The 12259-nt window shown below is 46.5% G+C and overlaps 1 protein-coding gene across 1 annotated transcript; it reads left to right on the forward strand.

Moving 5' to 3' along the window:
* The first annotated feature begins 6046 nt into the window (after nt 1-6046).
* laynb (layilin b) lies at nt 6047-11953 on the forward strand. The gene is made up of 7 exons (XM_067247069.1): nt 6047-6209; nt 6972-7281; nt 8190-8347; nt 8467-8511; nt 9051-9137; nt 9409-9520; nt 10112-11953. Exons 1-7 carry the CDS (start codon nt 6137-6139, stop codon nt 10434-10436), a joined length of 1110 nt encoding a protein of 369 aa, XP_067103170.1. The 5' UTR covers nt 6047-6136; the 3' UTR covers nt 10437-11953.
* The last annotated feature ends 306 nt before the right edge of the window (nt 11954-12259 follow it).

Consider the following 12259-nt stretch of genomic DNA (forward strand, 5'->3'; position numbering starts at 1 on the left):
CAGTGCACACCCCTCTCAGATTCCTCTGACACAAACATGGCCTTGAGAACTGCTGCTGTGTTGATGATGTTGTTGCTTGTTTTTTGGCATACTGTACATGCTGGATGCCTGATGCATGTCATCTCTCATTGTTACGTAATACAATCTGGTGTTGTACTGTATATGTATGTATGATAACATACTGTATGTTCAAATCTGTGAACTTGGAAAAAGAGTTGTCCAGAAAGACATGAGGGAGGCTTGTAGAGGGTGGAGTGTGGACTCTGCAGTAGGTGTACTGGGCCTTCTGAAGAAATACATGGACAGTTGATGAGAATCATTTGGTTTCATAAACTGTTTTTGCATTTGTTTTGAACAGAGAGTGGGGAGAGTTAAGAGTTCCTGGAACATCATGGTGCATCATTTACTTTGACCATCAGTAGGAAGCATGATGATCTAACAACATGCCATAAATGTAAAAAACATATACCGGTATTTGTCATTTTTATTTACTTACACACCATCATGCAGTCATTCCTCTCACATTAGTACATAACACTGAGTAAGATGAAGAGCTTTACAAAGAACAATGCATAGCCCATCCACTATGTCATGGATTAGAAGAAATTGGAAGACCTCATAAAAATGCTCATAACAAATGAAGCTTGTTCACATTTCATGGCTAAGACCTGACTGGGAGACGGGTGTGTCTGTGTAATCTGTGCACACACTGATACCTCCACCACAAAACCTATTCATTCAAAAGTCACTGAATCCCCATGTGTGTCCTTATCAAACAATTAAAAACAGGAGGAGGTAACTTCAACAGGAGAACGGATCAGTATGAACGATGAAAACAAAATCGCCACAAGGTATGAAACACACAGCGCCAAAAATAACCTTTGTTCGTTAATCTTGCATGTCAGGTCTATGGTCTTTTGTTTGCGTGGAGGGGCTGCTGAGCTCTAGCTATAGGCTATGATAACCAGTCCTCAAATGAGAACTTCTATTGTCCCATCAGAGGTATAGAATGGATAGAAGACATCTGTGTTTTCTTGCTAGAAACGCCTTCGGTCAGAGAAGACATTTGTTACCCTACCCAGGTTTGCGTCACTATGCGTGTGACAGAGCTCACTGTCCTTGTCCATGCCCAGATGCCTCTCCTGTGACACCTGCCCCTCCATGGTCTCCACTGGCATCTCTCTAATCTCACTCTCAGGTTGCATTGATCCTGCACACTGGCTGCAGGCGCTGGACAGATGGGATAATTGCGTATTGCGTCAAGTTCTGGACCTGCATGTGTTGATGTGGTAAAGGTGGAGATTGCAGGGTGGGACAAGTTGCCCGGAGGTGGGACTTGTCTCTGACACTGCATGAAGGTGCTGTGTGTGATACCATAATGAATCACATCAAAGAACAGAACAGAACATAAAAATCTTCAGCCAGCATGCAGGATGACTGCAGTCTGAGAGGGTGTTTCCTTGTATTTTTATTTGACCTGTATTCTCTCTTGCAATAATGGTCTGGTAAGAGACAAAAAGCCTCTCAAGTGCCGTGTCTCACGGGAGACAGAGAGCGGGAACAAAAACAGAATACAGAACATTCTAGAGGGTTTGTAATATTGGCTAAACAACCAGACTATTCCCTATATATGTTTAAAGGAAGAGGGGTAAACTGGAGTGTGTATTAATCTTAACCGAATATGCTGGAAGTGCAGTTATTTGAGTCCATCGGTTATATCAGAGCAAGGATGTTCAAAGTAAGTTACATGAAATATATATTTATTAACATTGCACATGAATTAAATCAATTACAAAGCAAATATGTTACAAAGGGAAGGTTTGAAATCTTATTTACTCCACCATGATAATTGTAAATTGGATAGCAGAGAGAAAGAATAAGAGGTGAGCAAGCAGAAGGTGTAGGAGAAGCCAAAGCTGAGGAGAAGCTCTCAGGAGATCAAGAATCTGGAGAACAGTGCTTAACATTTCCCTTTGTACGCAAGTATTATCTGAAGAACAATCAGACCACATCGTAACCCTTACTTATCAACATACGCCTAACAATGCAACAACAAGTCCCACAATAAGGTGTGAGACACATCAAGCAGAGACTCCTTCCAGCAGCTCTGGTATGACAGGGGGGGCAGGGCTGTCTCAAAGCCTACAACGTGATGGGCAGAACAATAACAAACGCATCCATCACAAACAGGATGATTAGAGACAGGTGGAATATGCGGGACTGGAAGAAACGTTAATTAATGAGTTATAAGCTGTTATATCTTTGTCATCGTGACTTTCCTGAGCAACAAGAGACACAACAACAGGCAAGGGAGAGTCCCTGGCGTGGAAGGTCTCTCTGGAGAGATCCCTCTTGGTCTCGCTGGTCCTCTGAGGTCCACCCAGCTTGAACATCTGTCTCCATGGGTGGTTGTGCGGCCACCCAGACAAGCCTGCGTCCGTCAGGTTACAGTGATAAACGTTCATTGTGCTCCGGCTCCTTTCTTCACTCCCAACAAAGCTGGCTGACACCTGAGCATGGTCGCAGCCGTGACCGTCGGCGATCTACCCTGGTTAGAGGTGCAGGTTCGTAGTGGAAAGAAGATACACTGGGAAGGATGTGTGGAGTGTGTGTGTGTGTGTGTGTGTGTGTGTGTGTGTGTGTGTGTGTGTGTGTGTGTGTGTGTGTGTGTGTGTGTGTGTGTGTGTGTGTGTGTGTGTTAAGCTGCAGTAAAGTGGTGTACAGTAAACTAATCACTTTGGGGTTTCCCCAGGTCCCCCGGGGACACACCGAGCTAACTCCCTGATTCCTCCTCCTGGCATGAAGCACCCTTGGTCTCTAATAATGAACCACAGACTATGCTGAGGTGATCTCCTAGCAGCGCTTCTTTGAGAACATAAGAAGATACATATTGTCTATAGGGACTATTAGAATGAATGCCAGATGGCCAAATTATAAACAGGAAGTTGCAACTGTGGTGATCAGCAAAGTTATGGCAAGGGTTTGAGTGAATGCACAATCACTGAAACAGATGTTGAGCCCTGTCTCTGCCTGCCTCCTGCTGGTCAGATGATGGTACTTCGTTCCCCAACAACCTCAAAGTTGTTCTGTGGACTTCAGAGTACAAATTATTCCACGTACATCGATATCCAATGCGAGACCAGAGAGATCATGGATGCCCTGTATCAGAGAGAGATCGGGGTTAGGACAGAGAATGTGTGACACCTGAGTTTGCCTGCCGAAGCACCGATCGAATTAGCATTCCAATGGGTCGATGACATTAGATGTCATGGGGGCATTTCTCCTTCTTGTTATAAAAGCCGTCTTGTGTGACAGAAGGTACAGGCAAATGTCATTTCAGTCGGTGAAAATGCGATTACAGAAGACGTCAGGTGTGGGTGGTGCATTTTGATAAATACACATTACACGGACAGACAGCTCCACAGTTTGTGTGGACACTCAAGCATGAAAGTATGTGTGCGTGTATGTGTGTATGTGTGTGTGTGCATGTGTGTATGTGTTGGTTTCACCGCTCCCTGAATGCTACTTGTGTTCATCTCACATGACTAACAAATTATTCTTCAAGCTGTAGAATCTAAATGAAGTTTTGAGAGAGAGATTGTAGATTGTTGGAACCTCGGAAGAACTGCTTGGCGTGGAGAACAGGCAGGAAGCATGGACAGAACACCAGATGTCCCCGCTCAAGCTAGAGAAGCCAGGCTTTGAACTCTCCCCCTGGAGAGTGTGTCCCTGCCTCCTCTAAACACACACACCTCCCCACATCCCTGTAGTGTGTGTAACCCCCCAACCCCCCAACACACACACCTCCCCACATCCCTGTAGTGTGTGTAACCCCCAACCCCCCAACACACACACACCTCCCCACATCCCTGTAGTGTGTGTAACCCCAACCCCCCAACACACACACCTCCCCACATCCCTGTAGTGTGTGTAACCCCCCAACACACACACCTCCCCACATCCCTGTAGTGTGTGTAACCCCCCAACACACACACCTCCCCACATCCCTGTAGTGTGTGTAACCCCCCAACACACACACCTCCCCACATCCCTGTAGTGTGTGTAACCCCCAACACACACACCTCCCCACATCCCTGTAGTGTGTGTAACCCCCAACACACACACCTCCCCACATCCCTGTAGTGTGTGTAACCCCCCAACACACACACCTCCCCACATCCCTGTAGTGTGTGTAACCCCCAACACACACACACCTCCCCACATCCCTGTAGTGTGTGTAACCCCCAACACACACACACCTCCCCACATCCCTGTAGTGTGTGTAACCCCCAACCCCCCAACACACACACCTCCTCACGTCTCCCATCTCTGGAGTTCCCCCCACTCACACAAACCTCCTCCATCCCTGGAGAGGGGGCCCCTCACCCCCCAGGAGGGTGACTATCCATGGCCATCAGGAGACTAGACAGGAAGCAGTATTCCTCCAGGAGCAGAGCTCTGGATCCTAGCCACACCAGACTGACAAAAGAGAACACACACACTCACACACTAGGGGGAACAAAGATCGGGCCTGTCTGGAGGGGAAAGAAATAGAGAGAGAGAGATAGAGAGGGACAGAGAGAGAGACAGAGAAGAGAGAGAGAGAGAGAGAGAGAGAGAGAGAGAGAGAGAGAGAGAGAGAGAGAGAGAGAGAGAGAGAGAGAGAGAGAGAGAGAGAGAGAGAGAGAGAGAGAGAGACACACACAAACACACACAGGATGACAGAGTGGCAAAGAGGGAAACCGAGAGCGTGTGTCACTCAGAATGCTGCATGTGCTGCTGGTGTCTCACAGACACCACCACCCAGCCTGACAGGAAGACTGTGGGCTGTGTTGCTGAGTCTGACGTCCCAGCACGGTGTTCTGCTTGACTGGGTTCAGTCTGCTCCACTACTGTGGAAGTGTGTGCGGTCTGTACCTTGCACTCCACTGGAAATGTGTACATGTCATGTCGTCATGAGATTCATGACATTAGACCTAACTAATCCTTGGAATTCACAAGGAAATTGTGTCTATTTAACTTACTGGTGGGTATGGTAGTTTCAGATGAGTCATCTTGAGATTATTGCATAGCATTATTCCACATCCATATTAAGTCTCCCTGCAATGGCTCCATGATGTCGCCAAAAGCTTCAAAACAGAAAATCAAAGGGATGTATTTTTCTTTAGCGAGAATTGTGTTGAAAAGGGTGGAAATGCCTGGAAATCAAACCATAGATTTGAACAGGAAATATGAAGCAAAAAACAACCCTTTTCCCTTTCCTTTTCTCCTGCTTCCTGTGCCTGCTTGCCAGGGCCCACCTCCCTGCAGCCAGCCTTCAGCTTGCTGGGCTAGCACAGTCTCTCCCTGCATGTCTCTCTGGTGGCAGGAAACAAGCCTCTGATTCTTTCTGCTCCCCCTTGTTTGGGAAAGCAGAGGAAGACCTAGCTAGCGTACAGAGCATACTGATGTGTTGGCTTTCATGGCTTACTTTAGTCTTGCATGGGTGGTAAGAGTGGCTGTTTTGTTACATGCTGGGCGTTCTGTCCAAATTTACCACAACAGAAAGTTCTATTGCCCCAGAGTGTCACACACAGTTTAAATGCAAGTCTTGGAGGCTCTTTTATAACTAGATTTTGTGTGTGTGTGTGTGTGTGTGTGTGTGTGTGTGTGTGTGTGTGTGTGTGTGTGTGTGTGTGTGTGTGTGTGTTTGTCTGTGTTTCAGTATGCAGTGTATTTTTGTCTTGTTGAGCGTGCGTTCGCAATAAAGAGCTCCATTCATCCCATTTCAATTCCAACGTTATCAGGGAAATGTGATTTAGATTATAGACTCTGCCTACACTGTACAGAACGTCATTATTTCAAGAAGAGAGCAACCGTGGTTCGATTCAACTTCGAAAGCAAACATTCTAATTTCTTGTTTTTATTCTTACTGGCTTCTCGTGAACTTGCGCGCTCTCTAGTCTATTTTCAACAAGTCTAGAGCCCACCTACATATGGAAATTTGATTGGACCATCACTTGGGTCTCCGAAGTTTGCTTCTCTCTCTCTTTGTGGGAATCCATAGTAGTACGTATATACGTGCAAAATACTTTCAGATAAAAGTGTATAGATACATTTGAATAGCCTACACGCGGACTTTTGTGAACATGTAGACATGGATTTTATAAGACTGCTTGGAACCGTTCTCGCCGTTTTCTTCCATCCAGGATCCGCTTCCCAATTCAATGGTATGTGTTTACCGTCTTCAACTTAACGGCGCGTCTCAGAGAAAGTTACTGCGAGAGGAGTTTTTAGCCTAAGATATCATAATTAGCCTATCTATAAAGACCAATGCAAATATTTGCCCCTCTCTATACTTAAGAATGCGTATCGTGAAAATGTAATTATAGTTGGCCAAATGATTCATCAGTACACTGCTGACTGAAATATTTACTTATTAAGTCAACATTTTTTGTGTACGCAGGGTTACAACGATGGGTGGGTGTGCGTTTTGTGTATTCTCATGTTTTTTCTAAATGTTTTTTTAATACAATTTAGTAATTGCGCTACCGCAGTATTAAAGTGACAGGACTGAACTTGCTGCGTGTCTGCACTTCAGAGGACAACGCTGCAGCCAGCGTTCCTGTCATGTGATGAAGGAGTGGAAACTTCTCTGTCAACAGACCTTCTTGTTCTGAAGCTGAGACTGAGATGAACTGCGTTTCTGTTGCACATCGACATGCAGTATAACTAGACAGATTTAATTGAGTGAATGTTTTGAAATATCTGAATCCCGCTGTGTAAACTTTAGACTAGACAAATCATAAAGAGGCTGAAAATGACAAGTAACAATAAAGATGATGATGATGATGATGAAAAGTCTGACCCCACTAGGAGCAAAGATTAGTACGCTAAATGTTATTGATGGGGTGGATAATAATAAAACTGCTATTGAGTATGATAAAAAGGATGTCGATGATGATGACCTCAACGACATCTCCCACCTCCAGGCCAGAGGATCTGCCGGCGAGGCACGGAACGCCCGTGCTACAAGATCTCGTACTACCAGGACAGCCGGCGCCGTGTGACCTTCGAGGAGGCGCGGCGGGCATGCCTGGGCGACGGCGGCGACCTGCTGAGCATCGAGACGGAGAACGAGCAGCACCTGGTGGAGAGGTTCATCCAGCAGGTGAAGTCTGGAGACGGGGACTTCTGGATCGGGCTGAAGGGGGCTGGGAGAGAGCCACACAGGGCCGCCGTCACCGCCCCGAGATGCTCCTCAGAATACTCCTGGCTGGACGGCAGCAAAGACACCTTCAGGTGCTCAGATTAGCTACTGATCTCAGAGTTGGTATCTGAGGGTCTGGGTGAGCGCACACACAGATTAAGACTAATCCCAGACTAGCTGTTACCGTCTAGGGAGTCAGATGGTTGAGCGGTGAGGGAATCGGGATAGTAATCCGAAGGTTGCCAGTTCGATTCCCGGTCATGCAAACTGACGTTGTGTCCTTGGGCAAGGCACTTCACCCTACTTGCCTCGGGGGAATGTCCCTGTACTTACTGTAAGTCGCTCTGGATAAGAGCGTCTGCTAAATGTAAATGTAAATGTCTAAGGCGGATCAGCATGGAAGGTAGCCTATTATTCTGTTAAGGCATAATGCCATCTGTAGCATTGATCTAATGCTAAGACGCTCCAGAGAACCTTGTCCTTAAAGAATGTTAATCATGAGAACATTGCCGGTGAAAAAACGAATGGAATGAACCTTCGTTTGAAGGATAAGTATTTATGAGTGTTCAGCAGAAGGAATGGGATTCCATGTTTGGAGAATTAGAAGTATGCTAAGAACTAGAGCTAAGAAGGTTGGGCCTGGGGCCAGAGCTGATGAGGTAGGTATGTTGTGCGTAAGGTAAGGTTGCTAGGGACTCGGGTTCAGATATGTGACGGTGGAGAGATAACCAGGCGGGTGTTTGCAGCCGGTTGGATTGCTGCTGAGCAAGCTAGGGTGGGAGATGTTGGAGCCCAGGATGGGCAGCCACAGCTAGGATAGAGTGTGGTTCATACACGTGACTTGGTGGTGCATACAGGTTATTGAGGAGTTTGAAGGGGTTAGTGATACATGGTAGTTGTGGATGGTGAGCTAAGAGGGGTTGTGAGTGGTTAGTTTAAAGGTGGTTGTGGATGGTCGGTATAGATATTTACCCTGTGCCAAACTGTCTCTACTGTTTAGGAACTGGCATTGGGACGCGCCATCCTGTGGCGAGGGGAGGTGTGTGGTCATGTCCCACCAGCATCTTGCCCTGCCAAACCGGGGTGGGCACTTCCTGTTCCGGTGGAATGATGACAACTGCAACTTAAAGAACAACTTTGTCTGCAAATACTCAGAGGGTGAGCTCTGGAACACTCTAGAACTATCCGGGACATTCCGGAACACGCATACAGTCTACCTGGAGACTTCCCTTCAGAATAGCTAATTGTCTGCTCAATTTCAATGGTCTTTTTCTCAGAGAAAATATCGGCGTTCACGGTGGAGGCAAACGCAGCACACACAGGTAAACACTCACCCAGCACCCACCCACACAGGAAATAATAGCCTGTCTCTGTGACCTATGTTTGGGGTGGGTGAGCTATTTTTAAACAGTCCTGGGCATTAGGATTCTTCACAACCGGTCATTTTGTCCCTGGCACTTAACAATTGTTTATGTCTGGGCTACAAAATATCTGGAAACATGTTAACATGTTGGGGTCTGAGGAGGCTGGGAAAGTGCGGCCTCTAATGTTGACTTTAAGTAAAGTCACCCAGAGTGAATCAGGGATGTCCAACCATGATCCTGGAAATATACCCTGCTGTAGGTTTTCCGTCCGTCAACCCCAATTGTAACTAACAATGGTTGACAATTCAGCTTGTCAACCAGCTAACAATAAGAATCTGCTGTGCAAAATTGGGGTTGGAGCCAAAACCTTAAAGATGGCAACACTCCAGGAACAGGGTTGGACTGCCTTGGTTTATATGGACTGACTGACTGACTATAGATTAGATACCATGAAATGATCCGCGACTTCTGAAGTCCCAGTGGGGTTCTGTGTTTAGATCCCCCAAACGCGTCTTTGAGGACGATCATCCTGTCAGCGACGGAGAGAGATGAGACGACCAAAATAGGTCTACCTGAATCATCAGGTAAGACCAAAGGTGCTCTCATTATGTCACAACTCATTTGCCTTTGACAGTTTTTATTTTCAAACACTGAACAAGAACTGGATAGCTTCCACCTCACAGATACCCAGCACATTCGTTCAACACTGGTACGATCACAAGTCGATCATGACAACTTTGAACCAGATCTCAAACACTGCATTGCTGTCGTCAACATTATTATCATCATATCGTATTACAAGCCCCTCTCATAGATTCACACAGTAACATTTGTCTCTGCCGCCCCTGCTCCCAGTGTCTCTGTCAGACAGCAGCCTGTCCTACTTCCTGTTTGGCTCCATCCCCGTCATGCTGCTGATCCTGCTGCTGGCTACAGGCATCTACTGCTACCGACGCTCTGCTGGGAGGTAACCACAGGAGCACTGACCACTGGAATACTGTTGGAACTGTGCACGTGTGTCGAAAGAAGCTTGTCAGTCCTACTAGATCATGCTGCTGCACTTAGCACAGGCACATTTGTATGTCGCTTTCAAGAAAAGGGTATTTTATATTAGTAAATGTAAATGTAGTGGTTACTGATAAAGTGAGCATTTTATACCTTATATTTTTTTATACATATATTATAATGTTTATATTTTTTTTATGGCGACAGTCAAATCTGTGGTGGTTATGAAGTGGGTATGATGGGTGTCCAACATCATGAGTGCAACATCACACAATTTCATGTTAAGCAGGCTCAGATCTGCTTATAGAAGTCAATTTGATGCACTGTAAGAATAGACCAATGAACGCTCCTTCGACACATAGCATAGACATCACCGTCTAGACTCTTTGATTGGCTGTGTGTGCCCATGGCTCTCTACGCATCAGGGTGACCTGACAAAAACAACAGACTTAATCTAAGTCTGGAAACCAGCTCCAGATTGTTTCGTAGTTTCCAGTCTGGCCTGTGTTATATATAACTGTCTACGTGCATGTGTCACGTGTGTCCCGTGCAGGAGGAAGACAGAGACAGGCCGCTTCCCCTGCAGCCCCTCTCCAGAGCAGTGGGTGTCTGCAGACTTGTTGGGGACTTGTCCCCCCTTCCAGGGCCCCTACGCCAGCAGCCCCATCACCAAGCTGCCCCTGGAGGCTCTGAGAGGGGGGGTGGGGGTGGTGGCCAGGATGTCCCACTGCCCGGCCTCTCCGGAGCCTTCGCAGTGGGACGACTACGAGAACGTGCCAAGCCCGGGGACGGAGTGCGGCTTTGTGACCAACGACATCTACGAGACGTGTAGGGGCCGGAGCCAGACAGGCTGGGTGGAGAACGAGATCTACGGATGAACGAGGTCTTATCAGGCCAGACTGGGCTCTGTGGTGAAGGGTTTGTGGTGAACATCCAGACATGCAAATGAAAGGCACGGATGATCCGGAACAGTCTCCATCGGTCTTGACTCTAGACCTCACCCTGCTGTTGTCCAAATGATGTCCCCCCCCTTGCTGTTGCCCCCTCAGTAACATCTGTCAAATCAGATCTGGTAATCCTAGGTCACATGAACACCTGACTGATCCTAACCCTAACCCATGCTGTAGCGTCCCGTCTGCTGGTTGGGTGGGGAGTGTGCAGACGCAGGGGGGTTTGAACTCGGGTCTCCTGCCTTTTTTTCTCGATAGCCTTAACCTGCTAAACTAAACGCTGGGCCTTTATTTTGGGGAGGTAATGCAGGTCTCCAGGCCTTAAGGCCAGATTCCCCCTCATCACAAGAGTGACTAGTTCACTGCACCAGTGTTGTTTCCATAAGGACAAAGAGAGAGGCCCAGCTGGCCTGTCTCACCATGGATGTTCTTTCTGTGTCTGGATGTCCCTGTCACCGTGCCTACAAAGCTGACTGTTTGAGTGTGTGTGTCTGTGTGCATGTGTGTGTGTCTTGTGTGTGCACGTCTGCACGTGTCTGTCTGCGTGTGTGTGTCTGTGTGTTGTCACCCCTGTGTGACGTTTCCTGTGTGGAAGCTGATGTCAGGGAACAGGACAATTCCTACAGAAATTGAGAGACTACCAGCTCTCTCTCTCTCTCCCTTTCTTTCTCTCTCTCGCTTCCCTTTTCTCTACATTTTCTCTCTCTCTCCTTTTACTCTCCTAACTATAATGTTTACTAACTCATCCCTGTTTTTTCTGAGAATATGATTGCTTCAGAATGATTTAGGCCATGGATCTCCTCTCAAACCCAGATCTGAGTGTGTGTCATAGTATTGTCTTCTAGCCTATTCCAGTCCTTGAAAACTAGCTTTAGTTCAGATAAGAAAATATCCAATATGTTGTGTTGCTTCCATAATCAATTCAGGTGGGGCTGTGTGTGTGTGTGTGTGTATGTGTTGTGTGTTTGTACTTGCGATTTGTAAGCTTCTGAGAGTGTGGTGGAAAAGTGTTGCCTCAGGAGGAGAAAGAGGGGCGGAGTGTGTGAGCGTGTTCTTGGAGGATGTTGGGCAGGAAATGCCAAAAGCACATCTGGAACTCCTACATGCAGGAAGTTTGTCCATGACAGAGGAGCAGAAATGAGGCCTAGAGGGTGCTGCCTGGTCTGCATAGGCAAGTTCCACGCACCTACGTGTTACAAACAGGATAGTCAGATTTAATATGAAAACATGTACTTGCAGGACCTGTATATGATCAATATGTCTGTTCTATGGCACGTTGGATGGGTTGCAAATACAGTCAGCTGATGTGAGGCAAAATTACCTGTGTGTTCTCTATCAACTAGTATTTGTTTGCTTTTCCGAAACGGCGACATAAGCTTCTGTGTACGGTAGATGAAGCCAGTGGTTGTTCTCCAACGATGTCTAATAAAGAGAGAATAACTGACGTCATGTTTCTAACTTGTTTCATAACGTTCTTCTTTTCACCAGCAGGTAGCAGTATTTGACTGAATTTACTGGCGTTGACAGAAACTTCTTAGAATCAGGTTCATTCTATTGCAATTATTCCAAACATGTTCCCTCAGGGACATTTTTGCCTAGAGTTCGCATCGTTGCATGAATGCACAAGTTCAACATGTTGAACATATGCATTCTCTAAAATGTACCCCTTTCTCAGACGTATTATCTGTAGGTGAATATGACACATGAATTGTAGTAACATATTCTTTGAATTTCGTTGATTAATCAAGCAT

This window comes from Osmerus mordax, chromosome 11, assembly GCF_038355195.1.
Source record: "Osmerus mordax isolate fOsmMor3 chromosome 11, fOsmMor3.pri, whole genome shotgun sequence".
NCBI classification, from domain to species: domain Eukaryota; kingdom Metazoa; phylum Chordata; class Actinopteri; order Osmeriformes; family Osmeridae; genus Osmerus; species Osmerus mordax.

Excerpts from the sequence above, each read along its gene's own strand:
- laynb (XM_067247069.1), top strand. The coding sequence starts at position 6,137 with ATGGATTTTATAAGACTGCTTGGAACCGTTCTCGCCGTTTTCTTCCAT. Across the intron at positions 8,512-9,050 it reads GGCAAACGCAGCACACACAG|ATCCCCCAAACGCGTCTTTG; the intron begins GTAAACACTCAC and ends TTCTGTGTTTAG. Across the intron at positions 9,521-10,111 it reads TACCGACGCTCTGCTGGGAG|GAGGAAGACAGAGACAGGCC; the intron begins GTAACCACAGGA and ends TGTCCCGTGCAG.